A 23,716-nucleotide genomic window follows, 5' to 3' on the forward strand; every position below is an offset into this window, starting at 1 on the left:
TGTCACTGACACCATGGTACAGGGTCCCTGGGGATCGGGATACGCTTTCTAAACTGTTGATTCAGGGATTGTAACAATAACAAATGACAGGTCCCCGCTATACATCGTACTTGCCTTTACAAAAGCCAGAATTAGAAGGATCTACATCTGCATTTCACAAAGCATTGTTAATACAGTCCTCTGTGGATTGTTTCATCTGGGTTTCATATGATCGGAACAAATCTGTCACGTGATAAAGGGTGAATAATGTCGTCAGTTAAAATATGTATTTTGAATGACGTATTGATCAAAGAACGCGAATATTAACAGTGATTTTTTGATGGATTATGTATATATATGCTAATTTGTGTTGAGAATACTGGTATTGTTTGTGTAAACGAGCTTGTTTAAACATTGGTACACTTCTCTTAGTTATTTATGTGTCTCAAAGCTGAAATGCTCTTTCAAATTTAGGTTTTTATTGTTAAAAATTAAATTTCTATGTTTATCTTTGACGTAAGGTACACAAATATTCCATTGCCACATACGTTTTTAACCATTTTTAGACTAATATGAAATGTATTGTTCGTACACTAAACTGTTGCCACAGCAAATAGAAATTATTGTACACCATTGTAACTTCATGTCATAAGTAATATAATAAACCTAAATAGAGGAGGCAACTGTAATAGATGCACACATTAGGTCTACTTCAGTTTATAAAGTCAACGGCTGCACTCTTTGTTAAGTAAAAAGTCACGAGTTTACTAATGCTTATGTATATCATACGTTGTCAGAATATAGACGTACAGCACGTATTTATTTTTCGTTTTCGTCTTTAAGTAAAGTACAAAATCAGCTTGAAAACTTGAAATCTTGTTGGTAATGATCACAGGTCGAAAAAAAACATTTGGACAGCGTGATGAACTATTAAGTTATAGTGCTAAATTCTTCGAGGTAACTAACTCAGAATATAATATATTACATTGTAAAAAAAATAATGCTGAATGGAGGGATTTGAGAGCAGGACTTTGCCTCGTCACCTTACCACTAGACCAGGTTGACCCCCTCTTACTTTGAAATCTAGGTTAACTTAAACAAAATAGAGACTGCAATTTTACGTTAAAATAATTTTGATTGTCTTTTTTACCACCGTATGCATTGGATGCTAACTAAGATGCTGAAAAACACCCTTAACTTAATTCATTACTGCTAACAAAGTTTAGGTCAATGATGGGATTTGAACCCATAACCTCTGGCCCGAAGCCACTACCTCTACACCTCACCTGATTATCCCTAGATGACGTAAACAATCAATGTTTACAACCTATTGATCAGAACTGAGAAGTTTGGCATGAATGAATGTCTCATAGGTCCACTGTAGTTGACGGCGACATTGCGTCAGACGCTATATACTTAGCTAGACGCGCCGAGCGGGCATTACTGTAGCGACTGCGGCGTGTGGTGTATAGCGTATAGCGTATAGTGAAGCGTATATACGTAGCGTATAGTGGACAGTGCAGTGTGTGTGATCGTGATGGATGAGAGGAAAATTGAAATAGTCAATGGTGCGAGCAAAAGGGAGGAATACGAGAAAAAACAAGGTTTGGATTTTTCTTATTTTTAATACTGTGTAATTGTGTATATTTGTAAGTGTGCAGGGGGTTTGTAATTCATTAGTAAAGTTTATTAATGGTTTGAACATGTTTACTACAATGGGCTTATCATAATTTTGTTGAAACTCTTGTCGAAATTAATTTGCGACAACAAATAAAATATTTGTCCATTTTAAGATGAAAACTTACATTCATTATGCATTGACAAAGTTTTGGGATAGTACGAGTAGAAACATTAACATCTTGAAAGTCTAAAACGTGTGTTGGCGTGTGTTGTGAGTTCAGTTACCATAGAGGTTGATAATAGCAGTTAAAACTATTGTCTCTTATTTCAGGGTAAATTTTAAGAAGTGTACTTTTCTCTTTGCTTGTAATACCAGGGGATAGGTTGTAGTAAACAAATAGATGGACTTTTTAATGAACACTTCATTAAACAACGGTCCATTCATAAAAATGAAAAAATCAATGGAAGAGTCCGTTATTCAACGGTAGTTTATGAAAGTAAAGCAACACACATTGGCATGACCCAGAAAAATTAACTCGTAATACACCTTAAATACAAAATTTGTTTTCGGCATTTGATTATTATTTTCAATAAATTTCAAGATAAATAGAATTTGTATTGAAATACTATTAGTATTTATGGTTTTAAGTAAATATTTTAAGTACTAAAAACACTTTTTGCGTTTGCTTTCAACAGGAAGCTACTAAGACATGCACAAACATAGTAGAATTTTAATTTTAAAAGTCTATTTGAGAAACTAGTTAATTTCATGTACCAAACACACTTGCAGAAGGTGATTAAATATTGCGTTTAAAACCAACTTATTTGGACAACTTGTTAGCGTAGCAAATATTTAGGCTAATTACATCAACCATCAGAAATCAGAAACAAATCGTTTTGGTTTAAGATTTATTTAAAACACTCCATACTCATATTTGCTGGATAAACATTATATTCGCATTAGTTGCGTAAACTGGAGCCTGTATTAAAGCGTTAAAAGTTAAATTCAAATTGATTGCAGATTTTTTTTCTAAGAAAATTTAAACTTATAGTTAAAAATAGAATAGGTTGCACGTTTGGAAAAATAATTAATCGCATTTTGCAATATTACATCATAGATAAACCCTAGATTTGTCATCCTTTTTGATGATGAAACTTTTGTAGGTATACTGTAGTCCTACATATTAGTTCGCAAGTTCAATAGTTTCAATAATTCTCATTTTTTTAAATACTGCGTAAAAAATATTGACTTAAAACTATCGATTGTACTATGGCAACTATGTGTAAAGCTTTTAATACAACTTCGACATACACGAAACACATAACGTTATCACCATGCATTTGTGCTATTTTCTTGTAATCTAAAAAAGCATGTCTGATGTCCCAGCATAATACACACTTTGCAAAAAAAGGTATGAATAATTTCTCGGCGAAGGTCGTCAAACAATACAAACTACTACAAAACTAACCTATTTAATTACTGGACTGTGTTCCACTTTATACACTAACCAATAACTAATATGTTTTCCCATAAGTAAATCAGTTGTTTACGTTAAGAGAGTGAAGTAACTCTTTTCCTTGGGGCAAAACAGACTCTAGATACATCATAATGGAACTAACTAATATTGAAATTCTGTTTAGTAATGCGTACAACATTATTTTACAAGTTTTGAAAATCATCTGGTTGTACTAAATTATACTTATTCTGATAGAAAATGTAATTATATTTTCTTTTTTACCATTGAAAAAATCATCGTAATGGCCAAGGATTGAAAAATTACATTTTTGTCAATTTCAAGAAATTGTTTAAATCTAAAAGTAGAAATCTTTATAAAGATTGAGATATTACTGTACGAATTGTGTGTTTTTGTTACTGTATAATTTGGGTGCATAATAATGCTATACCATTTTGATACTGATTATTAAACACCCTGTATATATATGAGACTTCATAAGCACACACGAGATTTGACATAGGTTTACTTACTAATGGAAACTATTGGATTAGTAAACGACAAAAAAATTACTAGACACTACTGAATCTCAATCTGCTACTAAACAGACATTAATAAAAAAATACATAATCTACTGGTTGGTTTAGTTACTGTTCTTCGGTGAATACTTTTGTGTGCAAAACTAAAAAACTTTCTTTATGTATTTTAAGGGCACAAATTTATTCCATTATAAATTAATCGTAACGCACCTTTTTTAAATAGGCAAAAAAAAATATTTTTAATTTACTTCGTTACGGAAAATACTCAAACACTGTGATTTGCAGATGCACTGATAATATCAGGATTGCTCAAGAGTTATGTAGTATGCCACAAGTTGCATTGATTAATCCTTTATTTATTTAATGATTGTATTTATTTTGAAACTTTGATACTGGAATAACCTTGGCCGACCTAGAAGTTCACTCTCTTTCTCTGTCACACAACTCATTCCCTCTCCCTCTCCCCCTCTCTCCCTCTCTCTCTATCTCCTTTCACCTTTACCTAACTAGCAAAGGAGTGTTAATTCACGAAATTCTTACTTTATGGGACCATTATTACAAATGGGCGCTGAAAGGTCACGCCCAACATATATAAATCATTTCAAGGACAAACTCGTAGAAACTATCCGAGACGGCTTGGTTTGTTGGACGGTTAGAGCACGGGGTTTCTATCAATCAATAATGGCTTTTAACGATGTGATATATGTGACCCGGGGGTTCGGAATCCACCTTCAACTCTTGGTCCTCTTACTAAGAAATATAAAGGGCTGAAACTTTCAAGCAAGGGAAATCTTTTTTCTGAATCGGTTAACCCCCTCCGATGGATGCAGAAGCATGACTAACTATTCAAGTATTGAATATCTTACTAAAATCATTAACAGTACCGACAAATAATAATAACCACATACAGGTATGTATATTCGCATTGGTTGTGTTTTGTCATCTTTCTAAAGCTGACGAAACTAGTGATGTAATATACATAGCGAATGTAAAACTTCCTGTGAATTTTATATGATGCAATTTTGTGAGTCAACCTGTTTACTACTCCCTTCTAGCCATCCAATATTTGGATAAATTGCATCACCAGATCAAAATAAAATAATACAATCAAGTCTTTGTAAATAATAATAACTATTACAAATTAGAAATCCCAATTTTTAGCTATCTGAGGTATTTTGTCTAATAAAAAGCAAGATAATTCCTATCATTCGAGAAACGATATTAGACACAAAAGTTCAAAAACCTCGAAGAGTTGAGCCCGATCATTTTGAAATCTTTATGAGAAAAGTTATAAGAGCGGTTTTGTACTTCGACTTTCACTAAAAGCTCTGCCCCGAATGGGTAAACACTTAAACTTGCTCATTTATACTTTTACAAAATTCGTTATCCTTCCTTCCTTTTATAAGAATTTAAGGTAGCCAACCAACGATTTTAGACCTATGAAAGTGAGTTTTTCAAACTTTAAGAATGTTTATTGGAATACAATATAGTTACGATCATTATGAATATCATAATGTTAGGACAGAAACAAAATTCTGCGAATTTTTACCTGAATACGATATAAAGAAAAAAATAGAATGGAGTGAGATTATTTTTGTTTTGTGTTGCTGACTACTATGCAACTGTTACTTAGCTAGGACTATTACTTAGGACTATTAGACTATCAAATGTACAACATTACCTACAATATCTAATACTTATAACTAGCTGTTACCCACGGGCTTCACCCCGTTTGACTTCATTAAGTATTATAAAAAAGTTTGATTGGTTAAGTTAAGTTGAAATAAACAAAACAGAATATAGTAAAACAAACAAATAATCACACATGATTTTGATAAGGTAATATATTGAAAGAATAACATACAAATACGTACAGCTGAGGTATTTTTAACATTAGGTATATGGAAAGTTCCCTTTAGAAAGGAATTACGACCTTAAAGGGCAATTTATGAAATAATGGATAGTTTTGCGCAAAGTTTAACGTCATGACGAAACTTTTAGGTATATTTTTGGGGGTGTGACTTGTAGTTTTCTCAAAGGTTCATGGGTACTTATGGGATTTATGAATAGATATCCATAAACAAAATACGATAAGAAAACTGTTCATAAACACATATACTGTACAAGCAAATTTTGGTATTATTACATGAACAATACATGTAAAGCATATAACGGATGTACAACAATAAGCCATTTCAAGAGCAGCTCCTACATACTTGAAACAAGAGTGCTCTTCTGTAGATCTACTTGCTGCATAGTCATACTTAACTCTCAATAGCTCATTGTATAGCTTACCCATAAGCTACACTCGCACCCTTTAAAGTGTGCCTGTGCGATATTGTGGAAATGTTTAGGCAAATATGTTAAGTGGGTTAAATGTAGTTTCTTAATCAAGTTTGGTAAAATATTTTACCTACGACCGTTTTTTAAAGTAGCCATTTCAGTCCAGTTCTTAGAATTGAAAAGTTTCACTTTACAGCTGTTTACTTTCATATCCGCATAGTTTCATTTCATATCCGCATAGTTTTCTCATATCCACACAGGTAACGGGCCAATGAGGTTCAAGTATTGAGAGAAAAGAATTAAAATTGTAATGCTTCGAACGTCAACTAATCAGCTGATCAGCTGATCAGTTGACCAATTTAATTGTTGATCCGACTTGTTCATGTTGATACTCGCGTATTCTTAATTAAGTTGGTGGAAGTCCAAAAATAAATGAAATATTTGCCGAATCGTACCTGATACGATATTATTTATGGTAAGAATGCTGCTAGCAATGAAGTTTAACAAAGTTTAACAAACACGTAATTACAGGAAATCAGCTGATTATACAACAAGTCGTTGCATCACTTTCAGTGGCAATGACAATACACGAAAACATAACCTCTCTAAAAAGTTATCAGTAGTTATTGTTAGTAATTAAATCCAGATTGATAGTAATTAAAAAACGGTCGTAGGTAAAGTAGTGTACGCAACTCGCGTTAATAGTCTTTACGACACTCGTAGAAGTTTTTAAGGCACTCGCCAAGGCTCGTGCCTTAAATTTTCTACTCGTGTCGTAAAGACTCACTTAACGCAATCGTTGCGTAAACTACTATTAGGGTTTAGTTCCTAAGTGTGTGTGGAAAGGAATACAGAAACTGTTATTACGTAGATTTTGAAAGATGTGCATAAGGAAATTGGTAATACGTTTGACTATAGATTCACAAATAAGAAATGTAAATATTTTTGCTAGTATTATGAAAATTAAGGCTTCGATTGAGTCAATATTGGATTTTAATAAATGTAATATACCATTAGCAGTCTAATACTGTTTAAATAATACGAAATTAAATTAACAGGCTAACTATAAACTTCTTGCCAATTTCAACCGGCATTAAATAAAATTAAGCATAAAAATATTACTTATGGTATTTATGGGTGAGAGAAGCTTGCCCAACTACTTTTTCAATAAGTGCAAAACTATCAACAAATAACTATGGAGGGTGTAAAATTGGCAAACCGTTGATTAAAAACAACACAAAAATAAAATTAGACTGCAAATTTCACATTATAAAACTAACCATTTTTACATTTAAAAATCACATATTTTTTTATAATAGCTCAATAAATATACAAAAATGTACGATTAAGCTTCTTATGGTTTTATGAAATTTAAATTAAATTAATTGCACCATTGTAGCCTTTGATTCTATAGACGGTAGGCTGAATTTTTAAAGGATGTATATTCGATCTAAATACAAGCCCGGCTAGCTCAGTCGGTAGAGCATGAGACTCTTAATCTCAGGGTCGTGGGTTCGAGCCCCACGTTGGGCGGCAACATTTTAGTACATAACCACATGTTAAGGTCTAACGTGCGATTAACTAGTGCATCGAACTACAGTCTCATTTAAAATTATTAAAATGTCATTCTGCGGAAGAATTAAAAATGTTTATAACATTTTATTTTACCACTGTACAGTATGTGAACTGTTTGGTTTCCATTATCTAAAGGCAAAGAATCGTTGCAATGAATATTTGATTTATTGTTATTTTTCAACAAGATAAAGTACACTTCAAACACAAATTTATTTTCCTCCGCTATTACCGAATAAAATAACTGAACAATGTCCGGTGAACCTAAAAAGATAAAAATCTTCAAAATGAACCGAAACGTAACCGTACACAAACCAAACATGAAATCATGCTTCAGGTTTATATGTAAGAAACTTTCTCATTAGGATCCCAAGTCAATAGATCAATAAGGAGTTGTTTATAAATGGATTCATATAATGGGGATTGGCTCAGGCTGAAAAACTGAGAACGGAAGTTGAATTCGAAAATAATGTTAGTAAGTGTCAAAGAAGCCAAAGTTCCAACAAATGGTTACAGTTGGTCTCAGCCATATTTTATTCTTTGTCGTATTCAACTGGTTTACAACCTTCTAACACGAAAAACATATCCAGATGCAAACTTTCTTTAGGTTAAAACGACTTTTCCCTGTTTAAAATACGATATAAAAATATTTATTTTATAATGTCAAACCATTAAATTTCGTCCACACTATTACCCACTACTACTACTTAATACTTACTATTACTTAATAGGTGTAGATTGTGTGTACATTATATTATACTAGCAGAGTACTCGTTCTTCGTACGGGGTTGGCATATAAGTATAAAATGCTTATTGCAGTAATACTTGTGCGTTTGCAATGGGAGAGGACACCGTTTAAGAAAATTTGGTTCTTTTAAGTTACGGTAAACTATAGTATAGTGCATCTACCATAGCCATAATGTTGTACTACTGCACCTAAACAATAGAAACAAGTAAAGGTCTCATTGTATATTACAGCTTTTTGTTGCTAGTTAGTTCAAATTAGGCTGTTGTCATATAAAGTGCAAAAAATTAATAGTGCTGCACCCTTTTGGTAAAACTTTTTAACTTTTTAATGCTATTTAATTTCATAGAACCAACTTGTGTAGTTGAAACAGCTGACTAAATTCTTTATTTACTTTAAATATGAATACTCATAAGGTTAACATGGGCAACTCCAGAGCCACTGGGGTGGAGCCCGAAATGATTTTGAGATAAGAATATGCCTACATGTTAATCGGGAATGTGAGCTATCATTATACTGATAAACTATCATGAGCGAATAACCTGTAAAATTCGCCCATCCTGTAACCTGTAAATTTGAAACTTCTCCATTGTGGAAATTTCAGATTAAAATAATATTTCAATCCAGTGATTTGATGAGTATTGTTGATGGTTCTGAGAAACTTGAACTTGGAGTTGCCCATCCAACCAGTAGTTAATGCGTGGTTTAACTTCAAACAAACAAACACACCTACTTTCACATTTATAATATTGTTAGTAAGATTGGCATCTTATTCGATACAGAACCAACATCTTTTTATTATTTAAACCCGTCTAACAAACTATTAAAATGGACACTTCAATTACAAAAAGTAAATATAAGTATATTGCTACCTACTGAAAATATTTAAGTCATATTTGAATATTATGAATTTAAAAATCGGCAAAGATTTGGTTTTCAATTGGTACCACATTGACAAAAAATATAGGATATTACACAGTTGTTAAAGGCTATCAACAACTTTCTCTGTTGAACCTTCCAATTTGCGTCATTACAATGATTGCTGTTCTTATATTTGTTTGGCAAGTGATAAACAGGAAGCTTTATTCAACAATTGAACGATTTGTTCTTCAATTTAAACAACTGCCGAAAAGAAATCACGAAAAATTTAATAAAGGGTTGAGTTTGTATGCGGGAAAACTCATTTAAAAGACAAATTAACCACTTAAACATAACGCATTTAAATCTTGTAAAAACAATGTTACTGTAACAATATCATGTTTAATTCTTTCGCTATCCACTCTTTATACAGGGTGAGTTTCTACTGACCGTGTTAACTTCGCCAGTAGGTTCTACTCACTAAAAGGAACAAAAAAGCTCATATAAACCCATGTCCGATTTTCAACCGTTTGGCTGTAATAGGGGATTTTGTGTTTTTCTTATTTTATTAGACTTTGCTCCACAATTTATGTAATAAAAACTTAACCTATTACTTTAGAGAGTTATAGTTAAAATCATTGGAAAGAATATTAAATTTGCTATAAATCAAAGGTTTCATTCAAGAATTATACCATTACATAGTCCACGTTATATCCAAAATAAAGTAAAAATGTCATTAAATTAATTAATTACGATAATTTTCATGAGCCCACTTTGATACATAAACCTGCATCTATGCAATGTTGAAATGCATAAAAAACTTGGCCATTTAATAATCTTTCAAATGATATGCTATTCAATACTATTATTGATATAAACCAGTGAGAAATTACTAATAAACTACAATAAAACACGGTCTACAGATTTTGTTTTGACACAGTTCTTACTGTTACTGTAATAATAATTACTGTATTCATCATGTTGGCATACTCTTGATTGGTAAAAGGCTCCATAGTTTAATAAATGTTGAAAAACTCTTAATTGACTTGGAAATATAAAGTTAAAACAGCAAATTACTCAACAAGGTATGTTTAAGCAGCTGAGTTATCTAGCTATAGATGACAAATCAATAAAAGCTGACTTAATCAAGCACAAGGTAAAACTAATTATACAGCATTTAAGAATCAAACACATCTTTGAAAATGTGAAAAACCTTGAGTTTATACATTTTATTAATTCAGATAATTTTTATAAATATTTAAAAGTTAAAATAATGTACAAATCTTATCAGATTGTTCAATAAAATACAACATGGAGTATACAGTAATTATTATCAACTGTAAAACTGTGCAAAAACAAAATATGTAGACTGTGTTTTATTGTAGTTTATTAGCAATTTCTCACTGGTTTATATCAATAATAGTATTGAATAGCATATCATTTGAAAGATTATTAAATGGCCAAGTTTTTTATGCATTTCAACATTGCATAGATGAAGGTTTATGTATCAAAGTGGGCTCATGAAAATTATCATAATTAATTAATTTAATGACATTTTTACTTTATTTTGGATATAACGTGGACTATGTAATGGTATAATTCTTGAATGAAACCTTTGATTTATAGCAAATTTAATATTCTTTCCAATGATTTTAACTATAACTCTCTAAAGTAATTGGTTAAGTTTTTATTACATAAATTGTGGAGCAAAGTCTAATAAAATAAGAAAAACACAAAATCCCCTATTACAGCCAAACGGTTGAAAACAGGACATGGGTTTATAGGACCTTTTTTGTTCCTTTTAGTGAGTAGAACCTACTGGCGAAGTTAACACGCTAAGTAGAAACTCACCCTGTATTTACCCTTTAGGCTTAAATTTGTTTAGTGGTTTACTGAATCAATGAAATTTTACTATTCCATTCCAACAGTTTTTAAAACAAGGGGGCATTTGTAAAACCCAACGACCATGCCTAAACAATCGTTATTTATAAAAAAAAAAATATTTGATAAGTAATTTAGTCAACATATATATTTATGTACTTAAGCTTTAAAACGAATGATTTCAATAATTATAATAACGTGCAAGCCTACTGGTAAAGTTCACACCGACCCTGAAAACTATATGTTTATTTTCAAAGATTTGTGTATGATATTTTCTTCGTTATAATAGTTAAAGGTCATATGTTGTAGGAAGTGTAACAATTCTTGAAGGATGTATATTCAAGCTAGATACAAGCCCGGCTAGCTCAGTCGGTAGAGCATGAGACTCTTAATCTCAGGGTCGTGGGTTCGAGCCCCACGTTGGGCGGAAACATTTTAGCTAATACTAGAACGGTATATTGTAAAGGAACTATAGTTATTAAATCATCAACAATACACAAGAAATATTTGCATATACTGTATTATTGAATTAGGTGTTTCAACGTTCGTAAACCTTTTTCTGGACCTATTTTAATATTAATAATATTCTGTCAGCATAAATAAGGATATTAAAATCGTCTACAGAGAACCCCTTCCTATCAGCAAGCTTTACATTGCAAAAAAACCGTCCGTAACCAATTATTCGGATCAAACAACACGCCATCGGTTTGGTCCAACTTCCTAATTGCCACATCACAACCTCCTGTACGTCGTGGACCAGATGTCTCGGGTGTAACATGCGTGGAGGAGTCGCCGTCAAGGACATCGTGGAAACCAGGAACCATTATTAAGAAGTGCGGTATTGGAGACTTTGAAGTGGGTTTGGGTTTCGATTTGGGCCTGCTGGAAACATTGTTTTGAGAAGGGGAACGGTCATGATGTCTAGATGTATGAGAAACCTTATTGATATCTGGTAGGTCTGATGTCGATGTAGGGGAACTAATGTTCCAGGGAAATTAGTTTAGAGTCAAGTCTAGAAGCTTTTAAAGCTAATCGATACGATTTCTTTCATTTTAGAGCTTATTTTTTAACCTATTTTAATTTATAAAGGGATTCTGCACACATACAGGAAAATATCTGTCTAACAGTATGCGTAGATTTTTCCTACGATGCACACGAACTGAGAAAGATTTTTTAAAGAAACATGCTTGCCTATTAATACATAGATGGTGTTCTATGTAAACTTAAAAGTGTCTATCTAGTCCATATAGGTGGCATGATAAATTAATTTTTCACCAAAACTATTCACATATTTTAGCTCAACCTAGGATTTTTTCCAAATTGTCTATACACACTGAACAGTGAATTACAATAGAAGATGAACAAAACTGATCTCTATGAAGACTTGGTGATTGTTGGTGATTCATTACAAGAACATCTCACGAGCAGCTCGCATCTGTCTCAGCTGATTACAGATAATGACGACCAGCTGACGTTTAAAGTGTTTGAATTATCTGAGCAGTTCGTTATTTCGCCACTAGGAGCGACAACGTCGCCTTAGTACGAACTTTCGCTGATAGAATGCAGTTATGTTTATTTCACATCGTTTTTGGTCACAACGTTCGGTTCTGGAAGTTTTAATTCCAACACTTAAGAGTACTTGGAGCCTAGACATTCTGACTCATAAAAATGTCTAAATCTCACAGTTCACTAGATACTAAACTGCGGTGTTTGAAAAAATATTTTGAGATGGTAAATAGCTCTTCAGCAGCGGTTTGAAATTATCCAAGATGGCCTCCAAAGAATCTTAAAAGTAAGCCAATGGTCATACAGACGATTTTTTTTAACGATAGCTGAGATTTTGGTGCCTGCTCAGCCATTGCCTTCCGATGTTCAGTTGTAGTTTAGTCCCAAGTGACGGACACTTTTGGTGTTAGAATTTACATGAGATTTACTTCCCTACTTTTCGTGGCTAGACAATCAGTTCCAGTACTCTAGACAAGTCGGTGTGGAACTAATTTATTGTCCAACGCTTGAAACACAGGCGAAATTATGCAGAGATTTAGTGTTTTTAAGAGTTGTAGATGTTTTATAATTTCGTTTAGTTAGGTTAGGTTTGGATAAGATGAATTATATTTGGTTGACACCCCAAATGCCTCATATATACATAGATTTAGCTTGAAAGATGTACCCCATCTAAAATTCCTTACAGCGAATGTTCATCCTAGTGTACCCCGATTCAACCCAGCGAACATGATGTGACAGGATCAACGATCGCAGACAAGTTTTAGCTTACACCCATCATATTTACCAACATAACAACTTTCCAACACAAAATTGACCTTCCATAACTCTCTCGGTTGTTCCAGATGTATGGTCCAGACTGCGAGGGGACGACTTCAGTCCCCTGGACTCCGCCAAGGCCCGCAACCTGCTGAACCTCTGCGTGGCCGAGATGCTCGGCACAGCCACATTCGTCGGCCTCGGTTGCAGCAGTCTCATCGGCAACATAGAAGGGACAGAGTCTCATTTGAGTCATCTCAACATCGCCCTCACATTCGCTTGCGGCATCGCCCTCGTCGTCATGGTTAGTAAATACACATTTTTTTGTTCTAGGACGAGACACGAGCCCGGAATTGTTTTTCACATTACTTCAGGCTATACCTAGGGGTTACGGCAATATCTCTTGGACAAAATCCATTGGTGATTTGGTGGGGTTTCAACCCAGGACCCCAGGAACCGGAGTCCCGCGCTCTAACCACTAGACCAGCTCGCTCCCCTAGTAAATACACATAAGGAATTGTATAAAGGAGTTTTATAAACAGTAGGTTATACCATACTGGTCAGTATATGACGTGTCTAAATATGATGAGAACGGATAAATACTAATTGGTATATGGTATGTTTATATATTAATGCGTTCTCCTGTTAAAGATAGTTTTTATAGGGTTTTACAAATGAAATTATAGGTTTATAGGTTCTTGTGAGACTTTGTGGTATTTTGAAAGATGTACATGTCAAGTGGACGCCATGTTTGAAACAACCATTATGAAGGGTTTACTGATCTTCACTAGTGACAAACATTTCTTGTACGTTTCGATAACTATTTATTAGTTTCTGTTGCCCTAATTTCTTGAACTGGTACGTTAAATAATGTCCTAATTTGTGCGGTATTCAACTAAATTAGAGTTCGGGAGGCTCTATTTAGAATTATGGGAAACCCACTGCGTATTAATCTAAAAAAAAATAACTGTACTCCTTAGTTACGTGTTGAATGACACTTTTGGGAGTAATAGAAAATTACTCTTACTCCATACGGTGGAATGGTTAATGAATATGTTTGTTGCAATGTAAGTTTGTATGGATCCTGTGGTGTAGGTGATGACATTGGTATGTAAGCTTTGTCTTGCCAACTACTAACTACTTCCTTGACCCTGAGTGTCTTTGCCAATTGTGTCTTACAGTGATGCTTGAACTTGGCTTACTGTAGAGTCTTTAATTATCTTGATAATCTATACTGTCAACACACTTCAAACGTCATTGTGAATGGGGATAAGAAATATTGATACTCAACAATCTTGTGTGGTTTTAGATTCTTTTCTGGGTTTCTCGTTCAAAGCCTTCCTAAAAAAAAAAACTAAATACTATCCACTAGCTACTTGTAGAATGAATTAGCCTCCCTAAATAAATTAGCCATGTCACTTACAAATTAGTTTTGAAAGAAGCCGGGCCTGTTGATTTAATTAAAAGAGTGGCTCATTGATAAAATTGCAGAAGGACCAGTGATGTGAAGCCTCATCAAGCGTGTTAGGATTGAACTCAATTATTCTTTTAACATGTAATATTAATCAATTCCTTATATTCCACAGGTATTTGGCCATGTTTCGGGATGCCACGTCAACCCAGCTGTTTCCCTATCAGCTGTTATATTCGGTAATTTATCTTTGCCAAGATTCTTCCTTTACGTCATCAGCCAATGTCTGGGAGCGACTTTGGGAACAGCTGCAGTCAAGGTATGTTAATGATACAACATAAATTACGATAAAACGAGGGTCAAATCATGTGATCATAAAATCACGTGTATATCTATATGTTATCATGTTTTCCATCGAATTTCTATGATAAAACTTTGGGAAATTGTTCCAAAATATGCCTGTGAGGTATTATTTCTGATTTAAAATCCTTGAGGGCTTTCAACTAAAGATACTTAAGATTTTTTTGTATACAGGGTGATTACTGGGAAACGCATGTTTTTGACTTTCGTAGTACATAAGGAATATCGTTCGGTTACGGCCGGAAGTTGTTTAGCTGTGGAGGGGGAAGTGTGCAGTTTCAATTTTTGCCAAGATGTGGGACCTTGAACATCGTACGTTTGTCATGCGTCGATATTACGCAAATGGTGAATTTTAACATTGCACGGCATGGTGCTATCTCTGATCGTAACACGATATTGCGTTGGATACATAATGTTAACTCAATTGGATCTCTGCTTAAGAAGAAACCTCCTAGACTGGCAAGGACAGTTAGTACCCCTGAGACAGTTGAAAGAGTGCGCCTTGCAACAGTTCAGAGTCCTAGCCGCGACGGCAGAGCAGTGACAGTGAATCCACAACGGTACCTAGAAATGTTGGAAGAATATTTCTTGCCGGAACTGTGCCATCAACGTGTTGAGATACGTAATGACGTATGGTTCCAACAAGATGGGGCAACAGTCCATAGGGCTCGCATTAGAATGGAATTCCTTCGCCGAACATTCCCTAAAAGAGTTATCCCACGTTTTGGTGGTGTCACTTGGCCGAGCGCTCACCAGGTCTTAAAATTCCAGATTTCTTTCTATGGGGATTTTCGAAATGTAGAGTTTACATAAACAAACCAAAAACAATACAGGAACTTAAAGAAGCTATTTGCCAGGAAATCAACACCATTCCTAGAGATATGATAGCAAAATCCGTAGCAAATTTTTAGGAACACCTTCAACACTGAATCCAAGCAGAAGGCGACCTGTAAAATTAACAATGTTCTCTAACCACCACCTTAGAGATGTAATTTTTAAATGCTAAATTGCAAGTAATTTTATTCTGAAATTGCATATTGTGTACACTGTTTTTCCACTCATAAATACATTTTTTGCTCTGAATAACCTGAGTACTCGTTATTTAAAAAACATGCGTTTCTCGGTAATCACCCTATATATGCAAAGTTTTTAAACATTTTCCATGAGTTAATAAACCATATAATTGGAAAATTGTTATATGACGATAAAAGGGAAAGAGAATACTTCAACGAATCGAGCTTTATTTAAAACAAGATATCAACTGAGAAGATCAGCCTGAATATCACTTCGAAATGTTACCATATTACTTGCACATGAAGACAATTACTTTTCATAATATACAGAAAACCTAGCTGAAGCATGGACGAGGTTTATTGCAAGATAAATTGTTAATTACCATTCAAACCATCCTTAACTGCAGTTACAGCTTATAGGTCCCACTGTTCGTTTTGCAAATGACCCGATTTTTGCAATCCGTTTTACTATTGATACACAGAAGAACAAGCATTCAAGGAAAAATCCGAAACCTTTTTTGTGATGATTATCTTTATAACAAAACATATGTAAAATCTTATAATCATTAATAACCCTATCCTAACTCGGTAGCAGTTTAAAAACTTATTTCACAATTACAACACCAGTTTTATAGTTTTCTACCAACCTGTAACCAATAATATTTAAACCATAACCTAACACATAATTTCCAAAATTTTACATTACTAATTAGATTAGTATACTTTTAGCTGGCCAATTCACAACCTGCGTTTACAATCGGTTCTAAAAAGCATCGTAAGGTGTATCTCAGAGCAAATAGAGTCACCTCATAAAACCGTATTGCTATTTTGACACCACTTGGAGGAAAACTTCCAGTTTACACCCCAATAAAATGTTCACGTCCGGCAATCCCGCGTAGTGCGATACAGTTGCTTTTAGATCGCACTATAACGTCAGGGTGTTTAGTTTATATCTTCTTCCACTAGTGTATTTGTTAGAAAAACCACGATTTCGAATTAATTTCTAACAGTTATTTTACCACTTGATTTTAAAACTCAGAACACTTGATTTATTAAAAAGCTGTGAAACTAATAGAACTCAAAAAATGTGTGACATTTAATTCAATTAAAAGTTTTATCCGATAGAACTATTTTAAGCTGCATTTATATTGATTGAAAAAATGCGTCTCACTCATCACGAAATCTCAGAAACCATAAGAGCTAGGAACCTGAAACTTGGCAGGCATCTTCCTTTTGTGTAGTACACGCTCACTAAGAAAGGATTTCACCCTCCGACCTCTGGGCTCCGCCCCAGTGGCTCTGAAGTTTCCCATGTTAACCTTATGAGTACTCATATTTAAATGGATGAATCTTAACAGCTGTTTCAATTAAACAAGTTGGTTCTGTTCTATGATGTTCAATAGCATTAAAGGTACAAGGATTACCAACAGGGTGTAGCACTATTATTTCTTTTACATTATTTATGACAACAGCTAATTTGCAACCAAAAGTTGAGTGAGCGTAGCGAACGAACTTCAACCTGGAGGCGAGTTAGCGTAGCGAACGAGCTCTAACCTAAAAGTGAGTGGGCGTAGCGAACGAACTTCAACCTGGACGTCAGGACGTGATTGAGCCATGCAAACGAGATCATCTTGAAAATTAAGAAGTTAAACGGGGCAAAGCCCGCGGGTTACAGCTAGTCTTCAAATAAATTTTAATAAATTATAAAACTCACTACATTTGAGTAGAATAGTTCATAGAATGTCAAACACCCTTGTTGAAAGCCTATTCTGAAAAGGGGGGTTCCTAAATTAATAAACAATGCGAAGCGAAAATTAGACTCTTGATCAAGACTAATTTGTGCATTGGGTAAACCATTTACCTTATAAAAAAGGTCCATAGACTAAACAAATTTACCGGAAATCATTCAAAACATATACATTTATACAATAGTTTTGGGGCGAACTAGTTATTGTGATAGATTGAGAATCTTCGCTCCCCAAGCTTGCGGGTTCGAATCCCACAAATAACCAATTTTAATATGTGAAAAAGCGTTTCTCTCACCCTAACCTGAAGTTGTGTGTAAAACCATAGACAAAAATAATTAAATATAGACTGTCAGCCGTGCTGTGGTTACCATGGTTATTGGGTTCTGGCACACACCGCTGGAAGCGCCGTGTAGTTACGTAGTGCGTACGCCGTAACTAGATGACACTCCCAGTGGTGTGCGCCAGAACCTATGGTAACCACAGGACATCAGACGATCTAAATTTAATTATTTTTGTCTATGGTAAAACGGATCTGGAGCTTGGTCTCCTATGACAGGACGAACACGTGGTTAACTAACCCTTTTACCCGCAGATTATCTCGCCTTGGTACTGCACGGAGGGCAGTTTCTGCGTGACCACCCCCACCCCCGCTGTAGGCACGTCGGCAGCGCTCCTAGCGGAGGCAATGTGTACCGGTATCCTGGTCTGGGCGGTCAACGCTGCTTGGGACCCGCGCTGTCAGGACAAGCATGACTCTCTGCCTGTCAAGTTCGGACTGGTCATCATAGCCTTGGTCCTGCCTGGGGTGAGTGATATTTTTCAATTTGTGTGTTTAATAACCGAATTTAGCTGTATAAAATTATTATGATGGTGCAAGCATTGGAATGAAGAGTGGTGTCATTGGAAAACGAACCAGTATCATGACGTTCATAAAACTTCCTTAGGTCCTATTACTGCAGTTACTGTGGTGGTACTTGGAGGGGATGTTCAATACTTTATTATTAAATGGTGACCATACAAAGTAGGTATTTTAAGCAAAGTATGGATGGAGATGAGTGTAGGATGAGTGGGCGATCTTGTAGTATTGTTAGTGACTAAGGATGACATGTTCCTTAGACACAGCTGTTAATTGATAGCCCATACAGCTAATGGCAACTAAAGGACCTACAGTTTATTGTGGAATCCGAAACACATTTTTGCCTTGGTTGTTGAAGGGAGTAGCCTCCACTGTTTATGTAGTGCTTTGCTCATAAAGCAGGATGGATAATGTCCAAACACCCTCTAGGATAAAATAAGTGAATTCCATGATCCGTTAGGGCTCAACACACGTAGCATGACGTCATCCAAAAAGGGTTCTGACCTTGTTCCCTGCCACTCGCAGGTGTTGTTGTGGGTGTCAGTTCCATACTGTTCACGTATGGGGTTGTGTATTCACATTTCATAATTTCATCTGAATAGAGATTACATCACGCACAATGTTTATTTATTCATTACAGTATAACCAAATTTGTTGTATTCAACAGTAAACACATTTTAAGGGCGATTAAATTTAATCACTGATCAAAATAATTTGTAGGAGTTAAAAAGCTACCTTCTTTACAAAGGTATATTTCCGAATGAATATATTTCGAATGAATACAGATGTTAACTATTTTAAATGTTTAAAGTAAAACGTTTAGGGTTGTTTTCTTTACAACCCAGTTGTGTAAATATCGGATTCTCTGGCTGTAACGGCCGGAATAATAGGTACTTCAGTTTCTTCATTGTAAAACGGAGAGATTTTTTTAACAATAAATACACAATTTCAACTTAAACCAAATGTTTGTTGTAAAAGATTATTTCAAAAGCATTCGAGACCTATTCAACAACAATATTCCAGCACTACAAGCTGGAATACCATACAAGGATTGCAGTTATATAAGTTCTTAAACATATACTACTGACATATTGAAATATTACTAGTGAAGATGCTAATAAGGAAGCTACAATGCATGTAATGCATTTAATGAAAGTTGGTATAAACAATGATATTTCTATTTACAGGCTAAATACTCAGGAGGCAGTATGAACCCTGCGAGAAGTTTCGGACCCGCTCTACTCGCTGGAAACTTCACAGACCACTGGGTTTGTATTACATTTAAATCATGATCCAACCCTTAAACAGCAATCTATTCAATCAAGATTAGGTACTTGTAGTATATACAGTACTTTCATTTATAAAGCAAGATAAACCATGACGATTTTTCAAGGAGACGATTTATCTTTGACACATTTAAAACGCTGAATGCAATTTTATAAACGAGAAAGTTTCATGCTTTCAAATTTAACCTCTACATCACACACTAGAACACTAGTTTGGTTTCCAGATGTAAACTGGTTTAGGTTATCGATTTGGGCCGTTAAACTCCAAGACTATGAAAATCTATTACGCAATTAGTTTGGTTTGTTCACATTTCTAATTAATAAATCAGATAACCCAGCTGTATCTTTAACAAACTGAATTTCAGCTGTTTGTCAAAGGTACAAGTAATTGAGTTTATGACAACAATAACAAATCTTGCTACAACCTAAACCGAATACCAGACATATTTTTCAATGCGTTCTCCCCTTTAGAGTACCCGTCCTTCGTACGGGGTTGGAATATCAGTATAAAATGCTTATTGCAGTTATACTCAAGTTTTGCGTTTGCAATAAGGGAGGACACAGTTTGATAAAATTTGTTTTTTTACAGTAGGTATTCTATAGTATTGCACATCTACCATAGCCATAATGTTCTACCACTTCACCTAAACAATAGAGAAAAAAAAATTATCAACAATTCGCAAAATATCACAAATTATTCATGAAATGAAAAACTGTAAACATAACTGTAAACAATCCTACTTTGACAGTTCTCATTGCGAATCACAGTTTTTTGTTGCTGCTTAGTTCAAATTAGCTGTTTTCATAAATGCAAAAAAATATAGTGCTGCACCCTGTTAGTAAATCTTATAACTTTTTAATGCTTTTCCATATCATAGAACCAACTTTTTTAGTTTAAACAGCTGACTATAGTGGTAGCAAAACGGGAGTGCCGATGGAGACCAGGCCAAGTCCCTTTAAACGCACGCACCCCCACAGGTCTCCATCGGCACTCCCGTTTTGCTACCACTAAATTCTTTAATTCCCTTTAAATATGAATACTCATAAGGTTAACATGGGGAATTACAGAGCCACTGGGGCGGAGTCCGAAAGGATTTTTGAGATAAGAATATGCCTATATGTTAATCGGGAATGTAAGCTATCATCATGCCAAATTTCAGACCAATCCGTCCAGTGGTTTATGCGTGATTGAACTTCAAACACACAAACAAACAAACACACAAACTTTCACATTTATAATATTAGTAAGATTACTCAGTCGAATTGTAATTAAATTTTATAATGATCCCCAGTAATCGCAATAGCAAAAGTTTAACATGAACAACATACAAAAAGTACTAGAAGCTACGCACTCTTCGATTAGAGTAAGAAAAGGAATCAAGTGAATGAAAATAAAATAAAAGAATCAATTGTCGTGTATTTAAATGTCTAGGAATGAGAATGAATGGGAGATAAGAGCGATAGAGCGCATACCTGTAGATAACGATGCGATAAGCTAAAGACCGTGGTCGCCACGACCTTGGCTCTCCCCCCTCCCCCCCCACCGAGGGATTTAAATTTTAAATGCCATCTCCCTGTACGCCGCGCGGGCTGCGTCACTGCTACTGCGGGCGCCCGACTGACTACGGTGCCCAATAAACATTATGCACAGACCGATGAAGGAAATGTAATTATTTATTTTATAGTAAATTACACTACAAAGGCGACGAATTGGTGTTTAAAAAACCTCCAGTGGGATTTTATGCAAGTACAGTATCGTTAATTTATCGATTCATCGATCGATTGACAAAACTATTATTAATTGAGTGATTGAGCCGTTTTTAAAACTAGCCTTTTCAATTCAGTTCTTAGAATTGTAAATATTTACTTAACAGTTTTTTTTTTTTTTTTTTTTTTTTTTGTTACTTTACGGTACAAGTTTGGACCAATCAAGGATTGGGAGAAAAGAAGTAAAATTATACTTTAGTCAACTTATCAGCTGTTAAGGCCAATTTAATTGATTAAAGAATTAGTGGGTGAATAGGACAATGAGTCGTTGCATCACAATCAGTGGCTATGAGAGGTTATTAGCGTAAACATAACCTCTCTTATACGTCATGAGTAGTGATTGTAATAAAAAAAATTTCTTAGGTAAAGTATTGTACGCAACTCTTGTAATTACCCCTAGATACTATCTTTACACAATCGTTGCGTAAACTACTAATACCCATAACTTTTAGCTAGTTCAAATCTTAACAAACTTCTACTTTGTCCCACAATTATCAACCCTACGCTTCTTTCTCCCACTTATCACTTACTGTAATTTTACAGGTGTACTGGGTCGGCCCTCTGACGGGTTCCACCATAGCTTCGCTTATCTACAAGACCTTCTTATCAGAGGTCAAACCCAAGGTCACACCCACCAGCCTGGAGGTTACAGAAGAAATGCAACCCTTGTAAAGCACTTGGACTAAGGACTCAAGATCTCACTGACATGAATTTATTTTTATAAAATACATTTTGACAAATAAATACTCTTAGTAATTAGTCATTGCATTTAAACATATTTCAGAACAAACATAGTTTGATGTTGTTTCTTTAATGAGGTATATGAAAGTGCGTTATTACATGGTGTGGTATAATTTAAAATAAAAATAATCCTTGTAATATGTTGAAAAATATGTTAAGAAACAGTTATAGATGAATGTATTTCATATACATGCCAATAGTATACTATTTTTACTATATTATATTTTAGTTTAATGCGGAATGTACTAAAGTTGTAAAGTTCATAATTGTCTTAAGATTAGTTTTGATTAAAATTATAACATAGAAACATAAAGTTTGATTGAATTTAAAAGTTGTGTGTTTGTATTTTGTATCAGTTCTTTAGATAATAAATGTATTTTTTGTTACAATTTTGTAGTGTCTTTTTAAGGTCCCTTCCTAATTTTTAAGGAGAAAATTATCTCACCATGGTAAAGAAAATTGGTGTCTTAAGAGTAAGAAGACACAGTTCTATTCATCTACAAAATTATAAAAGCGAAAGAAAGTTCTTGTTGGCTAGTTATAATCATTAATGTTTAAAAAATTAGCTATAGTACTAGGCGTTTCTTTAAAGTCGGTCAAATAGAAATTTTCGAAAAGTAAATACACTCTATTTAATAAAATGTATTTTTTTAACGATATTTCCAAAACTAAAGGACCTTTACCTTTTGTGGCAATCTTAATACCTAATTTTTTAATGCAAGTCCCTTAAAGCTCGTTTAAAAAATTTTTTAACAATTTAGATGATACTGATACTGAAGAAAACTGCAATGCAATATACAATTTAATCTAGTCCTCTCATCACTTGACTATCGCATCAAATATAGGTACTTTATCGATTACCTAACACAACGTTAATAACAACTATCGAGTATTTATCGGGTTGTTATCACCACATTATTGGTTTGTAGAAAAGATTAAATGCAATCAAAGATAATCTGTGCTTTAAAAATAACAGCTCTATCATTCGAAAATACTGCTATTGCAAAATCACCATGAATAAGGTATTTTCTCCTATGGTTTAGATACCTGAATTATAGTCCCTTTTTACGTCGACTTAAATAGAAGTGCCCTTTGTTTCTTACGAGTAGAAATACAATGTACAGATCGAACTAGCTTAAAACAACTAAATCAACCAATTTCCAGTAATTACTGTAATTGATTGTTTACAAAAGACACATTCGTCAATGATTATGTACCATTGTGTACCCTAATTGTGAAGTAGAACACAGAAACATCCCTGTGTACAATAGACTACCTGTTGTACAAGGGCAGTCATGTAGTTTGTAGATCCATTAGTACAGATATCGTCTCTTTGTTCCT

The 23,716-nt window shown here is 34.3% G+C and overlaps 1 protein-coding gene and 2 non-coding genes across 3 annotated transcripts; all 3 read left to right on the forward strand.

Annotated features, from left to right (window-relative positions):
* The first annotated feature begins 1,445 nt into the window (after positions 1 to 1,445).
* Positions 1,446 to 22,708, forward strand: LOC128991831 (aquaporin AQPAn.G-like). The gene is made up of 6 exons (XM_054415037.1): positions 1,446 to 1,583; positions 13,280 to 13,497; positions 14,780 to 14,923; positions 18,318 to 18,530; positions 19,769 to 19,849; positions 22,178 to 22,708. Exons 1-6 carry the CDS (start codon positions 1,517 to 1,519, stop codon positions 22,304 to 22,306), a joined length of 852 nt encoding a protein of 283 aa, XP_054271012.1. The 5' UTR covers positions 1,446 to 1,516; the 3' UTR covers positions 22,307 to 22,708.
* Positions 7,336 to 7,408, forward strand: Trnak-cuu (transfer RNA lysine (anticodon CUU)). Its single transcript has one exon. It is a non-coding gene; the product is annotated as a tRNA-Lys (tRNA).
* On the forward strand, positions 11,286 to 11,358 carry Trnak-cuu (transfer RNA lysine (anticodon CUU)). The gene has a single exon. It is a non-coding gene; the product is annotated as a tRNA-Lys (tRNA).
* Positions 22,709 to 23,716: the final 1,008 nt, after the last annotated feature.

This window comes from Macrosteles quadrilineatus, unplaced genomic scaffold, assembly GCF_028750875.1.
Source record: "Macrosteles quadrilineatus isolate MER2022 unplaced genomic scaffold, UCM_ALF_1.0 Scaffold_4__1_contigs__length_99947679, whole genome shotgun sequence".
NCBI classification, from domain to species: domain Eukaryota; kingdom Metazoa; phylum Arthropoda; class Insecta; order Hemiptera; family Cicadellidae; genus Macrosteles; species Macrosteles quadrilineatus.